At 41.6% G+C, this 20,853-nt stretch overlaps 4 protein-coding genes across 16 annotated transcripts in view; 1 reads left to right on the plus strand and 3 right to left on the minus strand.

The window, feature by feature from the left end:
* Positions 1-1,777, minus strand: part of erbin (erbb2 interacting protein) — a 50,173-nt gene extending 48,396 nt beyond the window's left edge. For 5 of the 7 annotated variants that reach the window (XM_047014380.1, XM_047014383.1, XM_047014382.1 and 2 more), the window contains exon 1: positions 1,229-1,776. The gene's annotated coding sequence lies outside the window, so the exon portion shown is untranslated. Of the gene's footprint in view, positions 1-760; positions 1,074-1,228 lie in introns of those variants that run through there. The other 2 variants (XM_047014378.1, XM_047014384.1) reach the window with 2 other exon arrangements.
* Positions 1,778-2,482: 705 nt separating this feature from the next.
* nln (neurolysin (metallopeptidase M3 family)) lies at positions 2,483-8,139 on the minus strand. 4 transcript variants are annotated; one of them, XM_047014387.1, is made up of 13 exons: positions 8,073-8,139; positions 6,950-7,206; positions 6,715-6,863; positions 6,048-6,152; positions 5,860-5,962; positions 5,581-5,741; positions 5,326-5,461; positions 4,849-5,215; positions 4,368-4,569; positions 3,948-4,134; positions 3,591-3,719; positions 3,137-3,273; positions 2,483-2,980 (listed from the first exon to the last, which is right to left on the minus strand). In XM_047014387.1, the coding sequence occupies exons 2-13, from the start codon at positions 7,176-7,178 to the stop codon at positions 2,825-2,827; spliced, it is 2,061 nt and encodes a 686-aa protein (XP_046870343.1). In that variant the 5' UTR covers positions 7,179-7,206; positions 8,073-8,139; the 3' UTR covers positions 2,483-2,824. The 4 variants fall into 4 exon arrangements, with proteins under 4 accessions (XP_046870343.1, XP_046870342.1, XP_046870344.1 ...); XM_047014386.1 differs by having other exon boundaries at positions 7,960-8,120; XM_047014388.1 differs by having other exon boundaries at positions 8,068-8,108.
* sgtb (small glutamine rich tetratricopeptide repeat co-chaperone beta) lies at positions 2,926-13,243 on the plus strand. Of its 3 annotated transcripts, none has more exons than XM_047014395.1 (12): positions 2,926-3,013; positions 9,105-9,216; positions 9,309-9,412; positions 9,508-9,583; positions 9,712-9,811; positions 10,316-10,420; positions 10,560-10,698; positions 10,979-11,041; positions 11,708-11,745; positions 11,844-11,927; positions 12,029-12,146; positions 12,356-13,243. In XM_047014395.1, the coding sequence occupies exons 2-11, from the start codon at positions 9,117-9,119 to the stop codon at positions 12,138-12,140; spliced, it is 921 nt and encodes a 306-aa protein (XP_046870351.1). In that variant the 5' UTR covers positions 2,926-3,013; positions 9,105-9,116; the 3' UTR covers positions 12,141-12,146; positions 12,356-13,243. The 3 variants fall into 3 exon arrangements, with proteins under 3 accessions (XP_046870351.1, XP_046870348.1, XP_046870350.1); XM_047014392.1 differs by lacking the exon at positions 2,926-3,013 and adding an exon at positions 8,133-8,207; XM_047014394.1 differs by lacking the exon at positions 2,926-3,013 and adding an exon at positions 8,189-8,207 and having other exon boundaries at positions 9,102-9,216.
* Positions 13,244-13,361: 118 nt separating this feature from the next.
* Positions 13,362-20,384, minus strand: trappc13 (trafficking protein particle complex subunit 13). 2 transcript variants are annotated; one of them, XM_047014390.1, is made up of 14 exons: positions 20,106-20,342; positions 19,707-19,881; positions 18,766-18,834; positions 17,859-17,958; positions 17,608-17,692; positions 17,361-17,488; positions 17,156-17,228; positions 16,760-16,804; positions 16,351-16,368; positions 15,013-15,146; positions 14,519-14,717; positions 14,285-14,385; positions 13,765-13,912; positions 13,362-13,664 (listed from the first exon to the last, which is right to left on the minus strand). In XM_047014390.1, the coding sequence occupies exons 2-14, from the start codon at positions 19,750-19,752 to the stop codon at positions 13,557-13,559; spliced, it is 1,254 nt and encodes a 417-aa protein (XP_046870346.1). In that variant the 5' UTR covers positions 19,753-19,881; positions 20,106-20,342; the 3' UTR covers positions 13,362-13,556. The 2 variants fall into 2 exon arrangements, with proteins under 2 accessions (XP_046870346.1, XP_046870347.1); XM_047014391.1 differs by lacking the exon at positions 16,351-16,368 and having other exon boundaries at positions 20,106-20,384.
* Positions 20,385-20,853: the final 469 nt, after the last annotated feature.

The following is a 20,853-nucleotide window of genomic DNA, read 5'->3' on the forward strand; positions in this document are numbered from 1 at the left end:
ATCGTATTGACAATGAGTCCAGGCGTTAATTCCAAAGAACCAGCCTTATCCTGTTGGCTTGAATATCACCAGCTAATTACCAAAACAAGGTGGCCACAAATGCACCGTTTTAAACAATAAAGACAAGTAGGGGTTTTGACACAGTGATGATGATCTTCATAAGTAAAATGCGTTCATCATTGCTGCTCTCTCACCAAAAAAAAGGCAACCTAAACACTTTGCATCAATGTAGCCTATGCTTTACAAATTACCCTGCTTATAAATCAATTTTAAGACATCAACTGACACCGTTAAAAGGGGTTATTCTAATACCAAAGCATGCCTCAATTGGCCAAAGTGTGTTAATCGTATTAGCTGAAGTAGAATTTGCTAGGAGAAAGTGAAAACGCCAAGATGTCGATTAAAAACCATCTGTCGTCGACGAGGAAACTTGCTTAGTAAATACCGTAACTAGCGAGCTACATTCCGTTTGGTTTCAGATGGGAAAGGACAGAAAGTGTCTATTTGATCATTTAGAGGACTTAGAAAGATCAATTTAAAATAACGTCGTTTCACAGTTACATTGCCCAGACACTCTTTCAGTAGGTTCAGTTTCGTAGCGGGTGGCCCCCCGTTCCAAAGACCATACTTCCTGAGAGCTCGCTCCCCGGGTCACAACTTTTGTGAAATGCATTAATAAATAACCCAATGTGACATCTCACATGAAACAACGACACATTAGTCAAGCAGTTCTACCTAAAACATACGTATATAATTTCACCTGTTCAGCTGCGGTTAGCTGGCTGGCAACAGACGGGGAAGAACCAATGCTGTGGCATTCATTGGCTGTCTTAACTGTAGCTCAGTAGCTACAAAGAAAATTAGACACATTGAAGAGTGTCCAGTGAAAACGGTTTGTAAATGTGTTTGTAGTCACCGAGCTAACATTTTTAAACACAATAGCATTTGGACATGCGGTAAACCATGGCTTTGTTAGATTCCATCAAAATAGAATAGACTGATGACAACAATCCATTTCTGCAGTCAGAACATAAGTAGCACAGGGGCTGGTTAACGCTAGCCTAGCCTAGATCTGACTGTTTGCTAGACTACATACATAGTCCACAGACTAGTATCGTTCGACTGCCTCCACTGTAGCCAATGCCAAGCTAACGTCGTTGTTAGCCTGCTTGCTATTCGAACTGACAATGCTTGTGCCTGCCGGGTTATGAATATCAAGGTTACTTACCAATATATCGTTGTCGTATTATTAGTTACTTTATAAGTTGATATAGTCCAGGAGGTGATAAGAATCCACACAAAACTTAAGTTGTTATGGTATGTGAAATTCTGCATAAAAAGCTTATTGAATAATCACAACATTCTTTCGTCCGATTCAATCTCCCAAAAGTTGTTTATCGGATTGAATTTTAGTTTAAACATGAAAAGAATGATGAATGCTAGCTAACTAAATAAAATTGACATTTGACATGATAAGACTCAATCAAATCGGTAAAAATTCTCGACCTAGCATTAAAAGAAAGCATCCAAAATGTCCACAACACCACCACGGCACCAGGCAAGGAAATACAAAAGGCAAAAAATGTCCACGACCTCCTAACCCTTTTCCTCTGTAGTGCGCCGCACCCTTAAATTTCAATCATATTCTTCCATTCTCTTCATTGTTATGAATATTTTCCATGCAGCTTGTCAGAATAACACGCTACATCCAATCCGTAAAACACGAAGAAACGCAGGCTTAGTTTTTCCGTCTGAGCCCGAACTGAGTAGCTAGCAAGCTAGTCAGTGAACGCTGATGCTGTCTTTGGCCCAAACCTGTTTTTATCATATAAGACACCCGGGTCATCCCGCGGTGCCATTGCCTGCATTCAACCTCACAGCAAGGTTCTGAAGATCTCCGGGATACCATGATGAACCAAAACGAATGTACCCAGCCAATCCAGCAGTCACCGACGTCAGTGACACAGTGGCAGTTGTAAGATAGCGTTTTTATTTTAGTTCATCAGTAGTGTTGTCGTTACCTGATGCATAATGTTGCTTATATGCTTTATTTTCAATAGCATAACTGCCAATTCAGTAATCATTTGAGTAATATACAAGCCATGCAAATTAATATCGATGTGAAGGTTACCGTCCCTGGTGCATGCCTACATGAACTCTATTTCGTGTGTTGGTTATTAAAGGAAAGGAGCGAGTCTCGATACCCCTTCAGTATCATCCCACTACCCCCACCGAAAGAGCGCAGCTGCATTTAGTCCACTAGCCCGTGATCAAGGTACATACACCCATTGTTAAACGACATCGCGGCACTCATCGCCAATATCATGCTTCTATAAACGATATAGCATACAACATTATCAATAATATGATCACAAAAAAACAGGTTTAGCCAGAGAGAAGCTAGTGTTCTAATGTGTTTTCCATGGTGTTTGTCGCCCCCCAGAGCATCTAGACTAATCGTCCAGAAACAATCCAGATCAGATACTGACAAATGCAAATTGTGATATATTCTTTGCATAGTTGTACAGAAAAATACAAAAATACATACATTCTTTGCGTTGAAATCTAAGTATAATATACTGTCTACTTCTCTGGTTGCCTTGTCAAAAAATGTAAGATGTGACATTAAGGAACTACATTAAGACTATAAGATATAAGCATACTACCATAAATAAAACTAACTGTGGGTATTAACAAATCTCCACAGAGCTTTGTAAATTAACTACAGAAAATACATAACATTTAATATCATGCAGGTCAAACATTAAGCCTACAATACATGTCATATAAAATTGTTCTATCGTGGAGTACAAAAGGAGGCCCCTCATGTTCCGTTTTGTATTTCCCCAGATTTGATGAGCCCCTTGCATTGGAAAAAGGCATCTTGGCAAGGTTCTCGACCCAGGAAGGATTTCAGCATGTCCATGCCGTCCACAGAGCCACCAGCCTCTAGAATTGCCTGTCTGTACTCCTTCCCCACCTACACACGGAAAGAGAAACAAAACAAAAACAGGTGACTCGACCCTCGAGGATGTTTGGCAGTGTAACCGTCAAACATCCTGTCACTGTAAACATAAGTCACAATGTTGAAATAAGTCATTTAGGATTCATCCATCTAAAATCATTCTTTTGCTACCTTCGGGTTCATGATTCCTTCCTTTTTAAATCGACTGAAGAAAATGTCCATAGAGTAAACTTCACTCCACAGGTACCCATAGTACTGGCCATCATAGCCTCCAGCCAGGTGGCTAAAACTGGCAGTCATATTTGTACCTGTGAGAAAAAAAACAAGGTCGAGATGTTGGTCGAGACTTGAGAAGCATGCAATAGAGACAAAGAAACGTGAATCCCACGTATTGATCCACACTCTCAGTGAATCGGTGTTTGTAGCGGGAGTCAGATGGCTGAGCGGTTAGGAAATCAGGCTATTCAATCAGAATGTGGTTGGTTCGATTCCTACCATGCAAAATAACGTTGTCCTTGGGCAAGGCACTTCACCCTACTTGCCTCGGGGAGAATGTCCCTGTACTTACTGTAAGTCGCTCTGGATAAGAGCGTCTGCTAATTGACTAGTTGTAAATGAGTCAGACCTTGAGTGGCAGGGACCCCGAGGATCTCTTGGCAGTGCTTGGCGAACACCTCAGCAGTATCTGCATGAGACTGGGTGTGTAGAGACTGGTCCACTTTACTGAGGACTATCTGACGTAAATTCATCAGCCCTGAACAAGAGAGAAAAGAGGAGTTGGAGAAGACCTTGCCAGTCAATGAAATTATACGTATTATCAAAGACACACCATGGAAATCTTAAACTGGGCTAAGCCACAATGATGGTGGGGGGGGGGGGGGGGGGGGGGGGAGTACTACACATTGAAGGAAACATCTTACTCTTGTGAGACTTACATCTTACAACCTACTGTTGTAAGGAATAGATATGGTCCATGTCTGACCTGTATTTGCTACTCTAGAGGCAATAAGTTTGTTGAGCAAATTGTCAGGAATGGGACTGTCATCCTTGTAGTGACGAGACATTCTCCTAAGGGGTTCCTTCTCCCAAACCCAGTTCTCCAGCATTTGAGAGGGAACTTCGACAAAGTCTGTCTCCACCAGGGTCCCGCTGAATTCTGAATATGTGGTCTAAGGGTTGTCAATAAACATTTAGTTAGAAAGCATCCTTTTGTACACACACACACACTGAGGCCTGTTTGTCTTACATAAACCTGTGTAGTTTCCTGTGCACTTGTTGAGATCTGTGGAGTCTTGCTTCCTGCTTCTTTGATCCACTCAGATCACCCATATATAGGTGTTGTAGATGATCTGATTTGGGATTAGGCGTAGAATCATTTTCTCAAAAAGCAAAAGTTCCCTACCTTGGAGCACAGCTCGTGCATGACATGGCCAAACTCGTGGAAATATGTCTCCACCTCGTGGTGTTGCAAGAGTGAGGGCCAGCCCTTTGTTGGCTTGGTGAAGTTAGCCACCATGGCTGCCACTGGAAGCCTACGTTTCCCATCATGCCCCATACAGCCTGGCTGGAGCCCAAAGCAGGCAGCATGGCCATACTTTCCCTCTCTGGAGGAGGACAACAAGGACATTACACAACATGGCATGACACATTCTCAGAACCATAGATCCATCGACACCAGTCCCAACATAGTCATGGTGACGGGTTAAAAAAAGAAACAAGGGGGTTGGGGGGGATGTGTTCTATATATTATGTTGATGTTGTATGTTTAATTTGGAAAAAATGCTAATAAAGAAACCTTGATAAAAAATTTAAAAAAGGAACAAAACAAGTCTTCAAAATTAGGTCATCCGTGACAAGGATTTGTAATACATTGAAATATACACCTTGGATGTAGATCCAAATAGAACTGGCCAATCTCCTCCCCAGTGGCTGTATCCATGACTGAATAGAGACTGACACTTTCATGCCAAACATGGGCGTGCTTGATCTGTGAGAAGGTGAGGCCCAGCAGGTCCTGGTAGATACTGAGGAGTCCAGCTGTCACCACCTCTAGTGGGAAATACTGGATCAGCTTATCCTTGTCCACCGCAAACTTCACCTGCTCAACTTGGTTCATGTAATAAGGCAAGTCCCATGCGTTGATCAGTCCATCAAAGGTTTGGCCCCGCATTAGACAGTCCCTCTTCTTCAGAGCTAGAATGTACTTCCTCTCTTTCTCACCCACTGGCTTCAGCTTCTCATAGAACTCATCTATGACATATAAGAAAAGTGCAAAGGAGACATAAACTTTGTGCTTTTGCCGAAAAAAAATCACTCAATGTCTCAACATTGGGGTTTGATTATTTCAGAGGGGGACGTACCTAGAAAACATGCTACATTTGTCGCATTCTTGGCCATGTTCATCTCGAGCACATAGTTTGCATGGTTATTGAAACCAAGTAAGTTGGCAACCTTCGCCCTGAGCTTTATCAGTTGTTCCAGAATGGCTGTGTTTACCTGGAACAAAAACATAATCAAGCTACATTTACATCTCAGTCAATGTCTTTTTTCCATGACTGGATGTGGATGGCTTTGATCTCTATCAGAAGTATGTGGGAGGATTTGAGGAAGTTTACCTCCTTACACCTGCTGTGGAAGGCTGTCTCCGTTTTCCTCCTGGTCTCAGCCAAATGGCATCTCTTCATCAGGGGGAAATAGTGTGGGTATGCCAGGGTCACCTTGAACCGCCCATCCACAGTTTTCTCCAGACTATTCAGAAAGCTATCGGCTAGCCCACCTTGGATGGGGGTTGTAGTAGATATAGACCGTAACTGATGTGCAATATGAAACATACTATGTGCAATGTCAAATAAGTCGTTGTAGTGTCACTTTTATTGAGTGCTGTTTCAGCTTACTCAGTTCACGCTCAGAGAAAACCAGGTAAGTGTTATCCTCATTCAGGTTTTGATTGAAGTCAATGGAAAGTTCACTTATAAGTTTGGAGATTCTTTCTACTTCCTTAGGAAATAAATAATAATCACAAATTCAGTCCAATTTGTCCTGATTTGTATTGAAACACAAAACCCCAGTGGATTTATACAACCTCTTGAATGTCTTTTGACAAGTGCAATCCATTCCGCTTTCCCAGTGTGATTTGACGGTCTAAGAATCTTTTGGCTTCAGGCATTAGATTGTCCAGCTGCTGTTCCTGCAAACACAGACCAAAAACAATCCACAGTCTCTCAGGAGGCAAAGCTAGTTCTGAGTTGGCAGCAAAGTGTGTGTAAGTGGCGGCACTTTGTCAGTCAAACTGCCCCCACACCAGGTGTTTGGAAGAGGCCCTGGGCATGGGGGTTGCTATATAGACACAGTGACAATTAAATAACAGTGCTCACAGTTACAATTCTATGACGCTAAAAACATAAAGACTCAAGCTAGCATTACAAGCTAGTTCAATTTGATACTACGGCAAATAGTCCCAAAATGTCCAATAGAGTTGGGGCTATGAAAGTATCAATGGGTGTCAGTGTGGTTAACTGGGCTGAAAGCAGACAGGAAGGAGCCAATTCAACAGATCAAATTGCACTTGTAGACTAAACGTGAACCTATGAGGTGAAATGGGGACACGTTGAGACATAATGTTTTCTCATTATGTGACACGCGCGCCAAATCACCGAACCCAATATTTCACAACTCATTTGATCTCCATTGGGCATAAACAAACTTGGACACCAACTGCAATCTGAAGTCGTTTGTGTGGGTCTATGTACCTGCAAGACGAGAACCCTTTTAAATATGTCCTCCCTCATGCTCGTCTCCACGTCAAACTCAGACAGTTTCTTGTCTGCCTCAGTGCTGGCAGACCTCACCTCCTTACAAGGAGAGACATACTGGGGGAAATCAAGGATGTGACGCGAGGCTGGGGAACAGAGTGTTAATCACTTACGACGGAATGCAAAGATGATGCTTCCCAATATTCCGATCAATCCCTTTGACGACACTTACAAGCATATTCCAGCTTCGCACTTGCCAAAGCATTCAAGGTGTTGTCAATGGAGACCTTTTCGATGTCCAGCGATCCAATGTTGTCGTAGACCTGTTTGATTCTTTGGATCAGGCTTTCTGTCATGCTCTTGATCTGGTCTGTTGTCAGGTCCCATCTTAGAGCGTTTCTGCTGTCTGTTGCCTGGCTGCAGGTTGTGGTTGATATCAAACGTTGGTTCAGTAGAGTCATTCTCAAGATGGGTTTAGAACCAGCGACTCTATTGGGAAAAGAAAGAATAAGACTGAGTCATGCCCATGCGTGTAAGCCTATAATTCTACTGGGCAAAATGGTTTACTTTGTGCTTTGATGAGCTTTTGCTTGTTGCTTCTGTTATAGAGCTAATCTTCAGCAAGCGCTTACCTGTCAACATATTATCATGTTGTCTTATTGGGAAAATTGAGGTTTAGGCGAAATATACTGTTGCCCACCAGTGTGCTCATAAAATCTAAATGCATAAGGTGCTACATACAGGTTAAATAAAGCCCTATAGAAATGATTATCTTTACTAAACAAACAGTATGGGTCAACGCCGCGAAACCTGAACCCCCAAATACCATGCTGATAATTTTTTCCTGGCTAACGATGATCCACAGGAAACTTATCCCATATTCTCCACAACAGGAATGCAATGGTAACACAAAACGGAGACATACTATACAATGCCAGGTTCATTACTTAAGCTACGCTACAAAGTGTTCAACCTTTCAAGGGTACGAATTGGTTAGCCTGGTTATTGAAGCGTAGGCTACATTTTTATTCTTTAGACATGGTCTAAATAATCTTTTAATTTGAACACTTTCACCCTTCTCCAGTTTCATAGCCGTTGTGGTATGGCTGTAAACGCCACATGCTATAATTTATGCCTTTGGTTAATTATAGTGCTCACTCAGCTATTGCCATTGACAGCCAGACAGCATGGAAAAAAATTGTTAAGTATCAAGCTAAGCCATAATGTTTGACAATTGCCTACCGGAAAAGCATCGGGTACACTACAATTCTCAGCGAAAACATGCCAGCGAATTCATGCGTTTTTTTTGCGTGCAATTTAAATTTCGTTTCAACTCCTTCCTCCTCTTACTGTACTTCTTGACTGATCCAGCGCTCTATTGAATCTGTTCTGTTCGCTTCCGTTCTAAATGCGCAGGCGCTGAAGATGTGATCAATTTAACACAGAGGAACTCATGACGCGGTAGTAGGGACAGCTGGAAAATTGCTCAGGTAGGTGGGCGGGCATTAATAGCTTTTGATATCCTAATGTTGTTATTTACGATACGTAAGCATTTCGATGTACAGAAAGGATAACGTTTGCCCTTTTCCTCCGATTTCTACCACATCTTAATGATGCTATCTCATTCAAAACGATGCTTGCCGACCATGATGGGCTGCATGAGCACAATCGTCAGTGATTTTGTATTTATGCCATCCGAAGAATCCGTCAGTGACCATCAGTGCTTAGTTTGATATAACGATCGCTTTAAAATGTTGACTGAGTAGAAACCCCACATTAAGTGTTGGCATTTAATATGACATCACTACTGCATCATAACATGTCAACACTAAATCTGTTGTTATTAGGAAGGAGTGCGTGTAGCCAATGTTTAGCCTACGTGTCGAGCGATTTCAAATATTCATATAAAATAATGCCTGAACGGTCCGATGGGATTGTGGGCCTATTCCATGTTTTAAAGACTATAATTTACAATAGAGAACGCTATAGGTTCAAACAAGACTTGAACAGCATATATGCAAATTATGTGCAAATTCAGCTCTGTCGTTTTAACTGTGTTTTATGATGTGACTGAACTGTTTTTTAACGGAGCTCTGTCAAATCCAGAATAGAGCTAGTTATATTCAACTTTTTCCAGGAGTTGTCTTGGAAACAAGAGTTCCCTCTGACATTACCATGATATTGCACACTATTCCATCCAGCTCAACAATCACAGCTTCGTGTTGATATAGAAGACAAGAGCAGGCAGGGTGACTGCACCAAAGAAGCCAATCACATCAATTTATGTTAGCCATAAAGAGTCTGCAATTATTTTTAAGTATCAATACCTTTGCAATAACCATGTATCTCTCCTCAAATATTCCCTAATCACTACTTGTGTTCAGCAGTTTGCAGAGAAAATGGCAGTGGAGAAACGTCTTGCGTTCTCTATTGTGCAGTTTCTGCGAGATCAAACACACTGTGGAGCTTTGAATTCTGATGAACAAGAAAGCCTCGAAGGTAAGTCAGACAAACTCACTTGTTATTCAGAGTACTTCCCTGAGTCACACACACACACAAAAAAAGTTATATTTACTGCCAACCTTTTGCAGTCGCAATCCAATGTTTGGAGACCACCTTTAGGATCAACTCCAGTGACTGCCACCTGGCTGTGCCACAACCTTTGACAGAGATATTCCTCAATTCTCTTCTGAAGGTGACTCACCAGATTACTCTATCATCCACACAGTGTGGCACATGTACAGATGTATCAATACCGCTACAATTTCGGAGGTTTTGTGTTTTGTGCAGAACGACAACCTGACAGTACCAGAGACATCTCCCTCCTCTGCGGATATTGAAAGAGCAGAGCAGCTGAAAAATGAAGGTATGTGAATAACCGAGTCCATTAACACAGCCTGTCTTTCGGAGGCATCATTTGCTAGTGCACAACAAAGAAATCTGCCATATTTTCAGACAAATCCTAAATACTAACCACCATCTCTGTATTTGCAGGAAACAACCACATGAAGGAAGAGAACTACAGCTGTGCTGTGGACTGTTACACAAAAGCCATTGACCTGGACCTAAGAAATGCTGTATACTACTGTAACAGGTACAGGTGCAGTCAACTGCTTTCGGGACTGTAGACTTAACCAGTATATTGAAGAGTGATTTCTTTCACAAAGATGCACCATACACCCTGTTCATGAATATACATCTACAATATTGTGATGGTGTACTGCTTTGTAACTGCAACTTATGGTTCGGTGGAACAAGGTTTTTAACCTCTACTTTAAAGGCAGGGTAGGTCATGTTGTTGAGAAGCACTTTTTGTCATATTAGCTGAAATAAACTTCACATCCATCAGTAGTCAGGTATTCATGTGTTTTGGGAGAGTGACTTCCAAGGGAGGGGGTAGGATATTTTGATTTGAATCCTTTCAAACTCTAGATAAAATGGCTAGGTTCGCAAAACTTGCCAATCGTGTTATCCTGCCTTTAGCTACTACGTAGTCGGTTTGCAGTTACTACAGCCTGTGCATGTGCATTATTGATCTGCAAGGCATGAAACGAGCGAGCGTTCCGGGGATCTTCCCTAATGCCTCTGTTCTTCCCAGGGCTGCAGCACACAGCAAACTGGGCCACTACACAGAGGCCACAAGTGACTGTGATAGAGCCATAGGCATCGACCCCAGCTACAGCAAAGCGTACGGAAGAATGGGGTGAGTTAAAATCGTGAAATTTGAAAACGTCTGTGTCATCTGAGCCCCCTTTTGTGAGAAGTCGGTCAAAAACGGTTCTTGATGTGTTACTTTGAATTGTACGACGACGGTTCCATCTTCTATTTCGTCTCTGCTCTAGCTTGGCCCTGACTGCCACAAACAAGTATCCAGAAGCTATTTCCTACTTCAAAAAAGCTTTGGTGTTAGATCCGGAAAATGACACGTACAAGTCCAATCTGAAGATCGCAGAGCAGAAGCAGAAGGAAGCTGTCAGTCCAGTAAGTAGAGCAGCTCTGCATTTAGTTCCCGACTGAAGGTCATTCTGGACATAACCAGCGTTGCAAAACGCTCGCAGCAGCACTGAAATAGACTATGCTAAAACACAAACAAAAAGTAATACTTACTTTCATGCTCAGTAAAAATCTTGCGGTAAGAATGTTCCAGTTATGTCAATGGTGATAAAACACATTAGAAAGCCGTTTTTTTTTTTTTAAAGGACAGGTTTAATTGTACATATTAGACAGTGATCATTATGATATTTGTTGTCACTGGTTACAGACTGTCACTGGGTTGGGATTTGATATGGCAAGCCTCATCAACAACCCCGCTTTCATCAGCATGGTAAGATTTATTTAATAAAAGCTATCATTATTTGATGTTAGACATTACTCTTCTCTTAAAGGCAAGAATGTTGCCCTTCATGCCTCAGAGTAGTCCTATCTTAAAACGCAGGAGGCTCGTACTTAAATTACAGTGTTTATGATACGTTTAGTTGAGAATGCTACCTTAATTGACCTTTTGACCAGCAGCTGGCCAGCTATTCAACATATGCCTTTGTCAAATGGCAGGGGAATTCTCTAGTGGGTGATTGGGACTGGTAGAATTCTTGCAAATGACATGCCTGCCAGGGAATGAATGTCTTTACAAGCATACCTGGGGGTCAGTGACAGCTGAGGTGAATGATAGATCTATGAAATTGGAATGAGCTCCAAGTAGTCACAACACAAGAGAAATGTATCTGTTGCGATGATAATGCAGTAAGGGGTATTTGTTTCAAACCTTCGACGGGACCCATTGTAACCTCTGTGTTTAGGGAGTCAGATGGTTAGGGAATCGGACTAGTAATCTGAAGGTTGCCAGATCGATTCCCGGCTGTGCCAAATGACGTTGTGTCCTTGGGCAAGGCATTTCACTCTACTTGCCTCAGGGGGAAATGTCCCTGTACTTACTGTAAGTCGCTCTGGATAAGAGTGTCTGCTAAATGACTAAATGTAAATGTGTTTACAGGCTGCTAGCGTGATGCAGAACCAACAAGTGCAACAGCTGTGAGTGGGCTTCATAATGTACACAACAGTGTCAATCCACATCCCATATTCATATCTCAACATCCAAACTCTCTCCTTCTCTCTGTATGCATGATCAGAATGTCAGGAATGATGTCCAATGCAGTTGGAGGGTCAGCAGCAGGGGTAGGAGGATTGTCAGACATTTCCAGCTTGATCGAAGCGTAAGCCTTTACTCCCTATAAAAAAAAGAAAAGTGTATTAAGTCATCAAAACAGTCAGTCACAAATACCCACATGCCCTGGCCGTGTTGCGTTCCTTCCAGCGGACAGCAGTTTGCCCAGCAGATCCAGCAGCAGAACCCGGAGCTGATAGAACAGCTGAGGAACCACATCCGGAGTCGTTCCTTCAGCGGCAGCGCCGAGGAACACTCCTGACTCCTGGTCTGTTGGTGACTCCCCCACCCACACTCACCCACCGCCCCCACAGGTCAAGTACTCAGATGATAGTGGAGAAAATACATCATATTCAGGGGCTCAGGCCTAGTACTTGTGTTGTAGGCCCACCCCTACCGCTGACAAGTGAGAAATACCATGTCGTGGGAGGAGATTTGGAGACAATACCAATTTTCAGTTGTTTTCCTCCATTGCAGGGGCAATACAGAGGAAGGGGACCGTATGACGTGATTACAATCTCTACACCCATTCCTTAAACTCACATCACCGGCAGGGCTGGACTGAAGAGACGGAGATGCAATTGATGGCACTTTACTGTGACTGGGGCTTTGGGGAGAGAAAGAGGAAACAGAGCGACCTACACATTCTAGATATACGATCGGAAGAAAGAAAAAAAACAGAGAAATTGTAAATCACATCGATATTGACGGTACACGGCCACTGGTTTCTTTCTTGAACGCTGTTTCATTCCGCGTGGATTTGTGTTCTATGTGTTGTGCTGTAGTAGTAATGTGGAAAGTATTGCCATGTTCAGATGCAGACTTATGTATACTTCCATCCCCTGTAGTTATCACCTGCAGAAGGCTAAACAGGAATAATGCATTACTTTAGTATTTGAACAGGTAGTATTTCTGCTGTATTTCATAACTACAGGACAGTCACACACAACAGCAGGGTTCTAGATTTATTATATTATGTTTGAAGTTATTATTTTTGTACTGAATGTTGGGTGACACCCATAGCCTTTTATCACACATAATTTAACCATTGCTTTAAACTGCACTAAACAGAATGGCAATTTTCCAATGATATATAGTAAGCCCTTAATAACCATGTTGGCAGCCCTCTGCTTGTACCTAAACAATTGCACCTTAGCAAACATAAATATGAAAATGCCATTGCCCTTTACGCCTGTTTAAGTTTCCATTACTTGGGCGATATTGAGAACAGTAAGGACATAACCGAATTGTTCATTTTGCATGCTTTAATCTGATATTTGTGGTCACTTTATGAAGCTTATTGATATGCTTGTGAAAGAGGACAGCATTGTTTTGTCGAAAACATGTCAATAAAGATGTCTTATTCAAAATTCAATAGACTTGTCGGTGCCTCAGAATGACACTGTTTTACAGCTTTAGATGTCCTTGGTTAAATTCCCCTGTAACAACACATTACTGTTTCCAAAGTGAAATAAATCAAAGATTAAAGTTAATGACTTTATTCACAATTATTCACATTTAAAATCAAAGGGGGTTTCAGAGAAAACACTTAAAAACAATACACATGTTAAAACATGATCTCCTCGGAGTGCAAAAGTAAGTGACAGGTGATGGTAGACGCAGAGAGCGCAACGATTGGTCCATAAAGATGCAAGCGGCAGTGGTTCGAGGCATGAGTTTAACCCTCCCGGCTCATGTAGGGGCAGATCACACACACTTGAGCGATGTCATCATATTCGTACGTCCTCTTCAGAAACGTGTCCGTGAGTCGAAGTCCTGATATACTCTGAAATTCAAAAACCAAAAAATCACCCATGCGGAATGGGTTACCAACGCAAGGCCCTATGTTACATAACAGCAGCGTTCTGAGTTGGTATGACCCGTACCTGTAAGCCTTGGAAGGAGGAGAGGAGTTTTAGGGGTAACGACAGGGAGGCACTAGGGCTGACCTTCCCCAGCTGACGCCCCGATACGCCACACCAGTGGATAGACCTGGTGTTACACATATCCAGCACCAGATCCATGGTCCTCTCGCTGCAACGTGAACACAGTTTTCCTTCAAAAGCACCATTTTTGAGCCAGGAGAGAAGGTTTGCTTTTAAATGTGGGTGAGACGTCCACCCACCCACCCCCACCCACGTATAACAGAGGAGATCAGATGAGCGGTTAGAGAATCGGGCTATTAATCACAAGGTTGCCGGTTCGATTCCCGGCCGCGTAAAATGACGTTGTGTCCTGGGGCAAGGCACTTCACCCTACTTGCCTCGGGGGGAATGTCCCTGTACTTACTCGCTCGGGATAAGAGCGTCTGCTAAATGACTAAATGTGAAATGTAAATAATGAAACCTACACCCCTGAATGGAGCATTCACTGCAGAGGACAAACAGATATAAATATATTTTTTACCTGCAGTTCGTGATCTTACAGACGATGTCAAAGGGTTCCTCGAGGTTCACAGTGTCAGGAATCATCTCCAACGATAACCTGACATCTCCATAACCTGGGGCCTGATGATCACATGAAGAACTAACATGAATCACAGTGCTAGGGGACTGCAAGGAACGTCCGAATCATCCCAAAACACACACACACTGGCAATACCCTGGAGGAACAGTCGTGCTGTAATATGATCCCCCTTACCATTCTCTGTAGCTGGCTGGTCTGTAGTCTCCCTCTCTCTCCTAGGTTGGTCTTCCATACGATGTCCAGTTTGCCTATGACAGTCACACCCTTGATGACACCAGCTTTCTCAGCATACTCTGGTTTGGGTTTGAGGCAGTAGAGGTACTGGCGTGTGTCCATGGGCTGAAGGTAGGACATCTTCCCAAATGTAGATGCTCTGGGAAAGTTCAAGGGAAAGAAGACAGATTTGATTAGGCTCCGTAGCGGGAATCTTAGCTACTAGCTACTGCATCTTATCTATACTGTGCATCATGGCGTTGTTGTGTTGTCTCTAGCCTACGTATTGTCTGTGTTTGTTGTGGTAAAAGAGCTGTGAGAGATACCTGAATTTCCCCCACGGGATTAATAAAGTATTTATTTATCTATTCAAAAAACTATTTTTTTAATTTTTTTATTCTTCTCTTTAGTATATTGATGATAATGAATCGTCATGAGTTGAGGAAGGTTCTTACCCGTCTTCACCACACGCCACAGTGTTAAGCTCAGTGACGTTGTACATGACGGAGGGCTCCAGAGAGACTTTCTCCATGAACATGGGGGACGTGGTGATGTTCTGAATCTGAGCCTCCAGGAACACCTCGTCTGTCTGGGAGGGAGAAGGCAGGGGTCAGGCACCACAACCCCCCAACAGTGACCTCCAAAACCCCTGCTCCAAGGTCAACAGGATGGAACTTCTAGACTTCACATCGATGGCCTCTTAGTTTTATCATTTGTCAAAATACCTGACAATGTTAACTGTTTCCCATAGAAATGTTGGTTATTTGGAGTCCAGCCAAAACTCTTTTTTGGGGGGGTGAAAAAAGAGACAATGTTTGCCAAATACGTAATGCCATTCAAACCCCGAAAAGCGTGATTTTTTTCTTTTAAAGCCAATAGAATTCAACTAAGTAATAAAAAGGCTGCCCCGTTGACCTTGGTTGAGTGGATTAGTACTAGGATATTCAGGACATAAGGAGAGAAAAGCAGAGATTAGTTCATGCCTGCAATCCACAGTCTAGGTATAAGAAGGGACCACAGACCATTGCGGCAGACTGACCAGGTTATTGTTACAGGACAACACAGAGCAGGACATCTCTCCCATGCTATATCTGACGAGTCAACACTCCTTGCAAGCCTCAGACAGACAAAAGGTATCTAGCCTGCAGAGTAGGTGTCATATTGTATTCACAGTAACAGACATGTCATGCTATGGAAAGAAATAAGACACTGCTGTATGTGGAAAATATCCAGTTAATGTAATAATTGGCACCACAATCATCATCCAAACATTAATAATCAGCCCAACCCGCAAAAGATTTTTTACCACTTGATTATTTCAAAATTCTACATTTAAAAGAGATCGAAATCAAGTACACCCATGGATTAGTGTCTACCCATTTCGCCATATTTCGGAGAGTTTGATCAACTTCGCCTACTTCGAACCCCCACATTTCCTTTCGAATGGATCTTTGTGGCACCCTAACACCCGATTGATCATGTCCCGTGCGAGATGAGTTAGCAAGAAGACGCAAGCGTTAAGAGAAAGAACGACGGCAAAAAGAAGGAAGAAACACGCCAAAGCATCTAAACAGCCAGGGTATAAAACTCTGAGCGTGAAACAGGAAATAGGTCATTCCGTTTCCTCCACACTCGAGGAAACCGAAGACTCTGCATCACTGTCCAAGCGAGCCTTTTCCTTCCTTCAACCTCACTCACTCTCATTGGCTTTAATAAGAGAAAGGGAAAAACTTTGCTGAAACGAAAGGATTGAGAAAGCTTATTTCAGCGGTGAGGACGGAGAAAACAATTACCACGGAACTGAGGTCACTCTAATGGAGAAAATGAAACACAAGAGACAATAACAAATGAAGGTTACATGCCAAAATAGAATGACAATGGATCTTTGTATATTCCACAAAAAACAAAGCACTACTAATATGCAAATGAGAAGGGGTATGGTATCTAACCTACTATAGCTACATTCAAGACCATGGGAATCCCTAACCATGGAAAATGGATTATGATAAGCTATAATGTGCTGTGTAGCATACAACTGTCATGCAAAAGTTTGTAAAATGGTGTAGACGCATTGTGAGAGATGTGTGTAGACAGCTACTGTATGATGACAGAAAGAAGAATTCTATTGAGTAAATTGTAAGACGGCATGTTTAAGCATGATGTTGGTTCTGGTAGGAAAGACGAACAGATAGAAACACTTACCTCAGCATTGTAGAACTTTGTTTTGACATCCAGTGGCTTCAAAACCTGATGGAGAATAGATTGCAAACTGAAGGCAGCAGCAGTTTTATCAGACTGGTCCTCCATTAAGCAGCAAAAAAAGTATTACATGGAAACCACATATTTTACGCAAGAAAGAACATTCCCATATTTCCCAGTGGTCCCAGTGAAACTACATCCAGTCTCTTTTAGAGACTAAGCTGGTTCATATCCTTACTTTAACTGAGAGCAGTGGACAGTGGCAATGCTTCGCAAAAACCTATCGCTTGTGCGCTAATTGAATCCACTTTGTCACATATCTGTGACATGGTTCGAGTTTGAAGTCTGTTCCCCAATATTAACTCTATCGAGGAACAAGTAAGGCCACGAAAGACGTACCTGAAATTTAAAGAACTTCCTGAAGTAGAGCTTCTCTCCAGCCTGTGTGGTGTAGCTGACAGCACAGACCAAGCTGCGGTGGGTGAGACACAACTTGGTCAACATTAGGACGCAGCATTCGGATTGCACATTCACTACAGATCTTACGGAGTAAATGTGTACAGCATGTGTATGTTGTCTCCACGAAATATGGAACTAAACATACATGTGAGTTCCAATCTCTTTGACTTCATGGTGGATAACATCATCAATGCAGCATTCCGGCTTGAGCTCTGTGACCGCTGAGTTTGACGCTGATAGGTTCAGCCTTTGTGAGCTGGTCTGCAGGTCAGCCTGTTTGAGATGTCAAAGGGGAAAATGTTGTCAAGTAAAAAAAGTACAAATAAACCCCTTTATATTGTGGGTGGAAAAGTTGTGTACTTCAATGAGATTGCTCTACAGCTATACTGTACCTTTACTAGAATGTCCTTCACCAATTGGGTGCTGTCATTGTGTACACTAATGTAACTGGAGAAGGTCTCGCCAAGGAAAATGTTTCTGTGTAAAGCAGGGTTGTCAAATTTAAACTGAACGGACACACGCACGCAACCATACACATATTGGTGAGGTTATGACCAGGAAGACTATAAATGAAATGACCATGAATTTGAAGTCAGTGTGTGGTCTTCTTGTTCCATCTGTGGCATTTCAGAGGATTCATTACCCAAAGTTCTGAGGTAACGTGAGCATCTCTCCGAGCATTAAACCCTCTGCTCCTTTGATGGTGGAAGGGTCCTCCTTCATCAGCAGACCAAACAAATCCCCTGTCAACGTATGAAACAAACACTATGACAATCCTGTTAAGGAACATTAAGGACTTGCCAGGATATGGCTGGCAACTTGCCTTTTCAACTAACTTACTAAAATGTACTTACTAATACTGCCCACACAAAAACATTTCCTCAGACATTATGAATCTCTGAATGAGAGATTAGTCCTAGAGCTTCAGATCAGACTTAATGTGAGAGCAGTGTAGCATCAAAAATCTGCATTATGTTTAATGTCTCCTAAATTGTAGTCATCTCATTCATATTGATTTATGCCCAGGTATGCCTTCATTTCACATTCATCCACTTGTATAAATAGCAATCCTACACAGAAGTGTCAAACTGATTTATAAGATGAGCAGCATTGAGTTACCACACTAGTGGTCACATTACAGTATGCTGGTCTGCAGCAGAAGGAAAAGCAAACACTGTAAATTCTCATCACGCCTATAGACTAAATTTGGGAGCTGGATCATTCCAGCGATATCTCTTGAATTTTTGGGAGGCAGATCATGCACTGTTGGGGCAGTTACTAAATGGGAAAAGCTGCCAGCCACTACGAATTTCAAACGTCAACATGCATATGCATTAGGTATTCATTATTCCCGGAAATTCAATTTCCCCAAAAATCCCGCGTCTTCCAATTAAATTGTTTATCATTATCATTATTTACCAAAGCATTGTCATGACGTAAAAAACATAGTAGTGTTTATAGTCAGCTATTAGCCATGGAGCAAGTGTGAACTCGTATTATAGAACTTGTCTGCATCAGAGAGGTGAAATGTTATACATTGACTAGTTTACCTGGAAGATCTCGATCTTCGCATGTCACTGGCATGTTAGTAAAGAGAGTTGGCTTTGTTAACCGCATCACTGGAAAAGATCAAATAAATTAGATTAGATGGCATGCTTAGTTTTGGCACATTACGATCATGGATGATTATGTACATTTTTTACAGATTTTTTTTCCATGCATGATGTAACTGACTACATCTTCTTCCTTGAGTATTTTGTAGACAGGTGCAGTAGGTCTGCCCTGTTGCTACCATTACCACCTTTGGTAGGTCAAAGTCATCACATTCACTGTTTTGATCTTTGGTGGTCTATAAATGTTTCGTCCGCAAATAGTCCTAAAGCTCTGAGCAGTCAAAAGTGACTGTGTTAATAGCCAAGGACAACCATTGCTTGCCCTACACGACTTAATAATCAAGGCTACTGTCAGTACAAAGTAAAATGTATAAATAATTAACATATATAGGCCTAGTAATTAATGGGTACCATTTGCTTAATGATAGAGCTTAATGTTTTGTACTATTTTACTAGCTAATGATCAGAGTTTCTACAAGACTGTTGTGTATTAATTTTAGTCTAGTATTATAGCCACTTTGTCATGTTAGCCTAGCTTTGTTTTTGTTTGGTTCCACAGAATAACAGGGCTGTTGTTGTTTCGTATTGTTTTGTTGGAATAGCTCCTTTATGGTTTTGTTATCCTGTCTCACTTGTTTTAGGAATGGAACTTTATAAGGCTTGCTAGGATAAATAATTACACCATTTTTATATGAAGAATTTCCTGAAGAACATTGGCTAGCCCAGTTAGCATAACGTTAGGTTAGCTAGCTAGTTTAGCTACAGTGAAACAGACGTATTTAAACAATCTCTCATACAAACAAACCAAATAGCTTACACCCACAGAAATGGCGACTATGATTACGATCCCATGAACACTGTCAACTGTGTTAAAATACCTTTTAATGCAAGTAAATGCTCCTGTTTTGCTTGAGTCACATCCATTTTGTCTGATTTCGCTGTGACCAGAGATTCTAGAATAGCAGGAAGATGTCCAGGGACGGTCTTCAATCGTGGGAACAATATCCGCAGTCTGACGATGAAGACACTTCTTTTGTCAAATCCCCATTCATCCTAATGGACAGTATTATACAAAAACATATAAATAAAATATGACGATTTATCATTAATGTTTACCATTGAGGCAGATAATGAGGGGTAGCATAGTTTATCACGGTTAGCTGTGTCCCACTGAAAAAGGCTCCTGACCTTACTCGTTTACATTTTATTATAAAATGGTTCATAAAACCCTACGTTAGAAATTACTGTAGCTCAGATCAAGGACACAATGCTAGTACCAAAAATCATTAGTATCCAATTCACAAGGGCCATGTATTGGTAGCACATTTTTTTTGCCTTTCAGCCGACAAGGCATTCGTTATATTTCTTGGTTCGCAACTGCATCTGTGGCTGAACTTTCACCTTAGCTGACGACAGAACAGAAAACGTAAAAGGACAAACTGTACTGACTGTTTAAGGCTTCGCTCACACTAACAGTTATGTGATCTAAAATCCAAAAAATGTAAGGCAATCATCTGAGATCTAAACTGAGCAGAAATCAAAATTCATTAACATTTGTCAAATAGAAAAAGCTCTACAGGTGGCCTATTGAATATACCGTATATATATATATATATATATATATATATATATACATTTTAGAGGTTTGGATGCAAACAAGTAAATGCAAAGGGCATATTTAGATAAGCTTTGTTTTTATTCCACTGTCATACTAAAGGTAGTGAATTACAATTGTTAAAGTAATTTTAAGAAGTATCTACAACATAAGGGAAAATACGTAAAATATGTAAATGGTCCTATTAATGAGCATGCAATGCATGGTAACTAATATAATAGGTGGAAGACTGATGATAGTCTGCCATTGGCCTACCTTAAAATGTCATAAAAAAAGTGAATGTTCTTGTTTTAATGCAGCCTCTGTGCCTCTAAAAGTATAAAGCAGGTAGCCTGCACAAATGGATCAGCTGTCGCACTGCACGGGAAGGATGACAAAAGTAATTTAATTAAAACAAAGAAATATGTTTA

Source organism: Hypomesus transpacificus, unplaced genomic scaffold (genome assembly GCF_021917145.1).
Source record: "Hypomesus transpacificus isolate Combined female unplaced genomic scaffold, fHypTra1 scaffold_245, whole genome shotgun sequence".
In the NCBI taxonomy this organism is placed as follows: Eukaryota; Metazoa; Chordata; class Actinopteri; order Osmeriformes; family Osmeridae; genus Hypomesus; species Hypomesus transpacificus.

What these genes read in the sequence shown, in the direction of transcription:
- trappc13 (XM_047014390.1), bottom strand. Translation starts at nt 19,752, where the DNA reads ATGGATGTGACTCAAGCAAAACAGGAGCATTTACTTGCATTAAAAG. An exon ending in CCAGCCAGCTACAGAGAATG is followed by an intron (nt 14,386 to 14,518) that starts GTAAGGGGGATC and finishes TGTGATCATCAG; the next exon opens with GCCCCAGGTTATGGAGATGT. An exon ending in TGTAAGATCACGAACTGCAG is followed by an intron (nt 13,913 to 14,284) that starts GTAAAAAATATA and finishes TTCACGTTGCAG; the next exon opens with CGAGAGGACCATGGATCTGG.
- nln (XM_047014386.1), bottom strand. Translation starts at nt 8,000, where the DNA reads ATGTTTTCGCTGAGAATTGTAGTGTACCCGATGCTTTTCCG. An exon ending in AAAGGGTTCTCGTCTTGCAG is followed by an intron (nt 6,153 to 6,714) that starts GTACATAGACCC and finishes CTGTGTTTGCAG; the next exon opens with GAACAGCAGCTGGACAATCT. An exon ending in TCCACAGCAGGTGTAAGGAG is followed by an intron (nt 5,462 to 5,580) that starts GTAAACTTCCTC and finishes TTTTTGTTCCAG; the next exon opens with GTAAACACAGCCATTCTGGA.
- sgtb (XM_047014395.1), top strand. Translation starts at nt 9,117, where the DNA reads ATGGCAGTGGAGAAACGTCTTGCGTTCTCTATTGTGCAGTTTCTGCGA. An exon ending in AGAGCAGCTGAAAAATGAAG is followed by an intron (nt 9,584 to 9,711) that starts GTATGTGAATAA and finishes CTGTATTTGCAG; the next exon opens with GAAACAACCACATGAAGGAA. An exon ending in AAAGCGTACGGAAGAATGGG is followed by an intron (nt 10,421 to 10,559) that starts GTGAGTTAAAAT and finishes TCTCTGCTCTAG; the next exon opens with CTTGGCCCTGACTGCCACAA.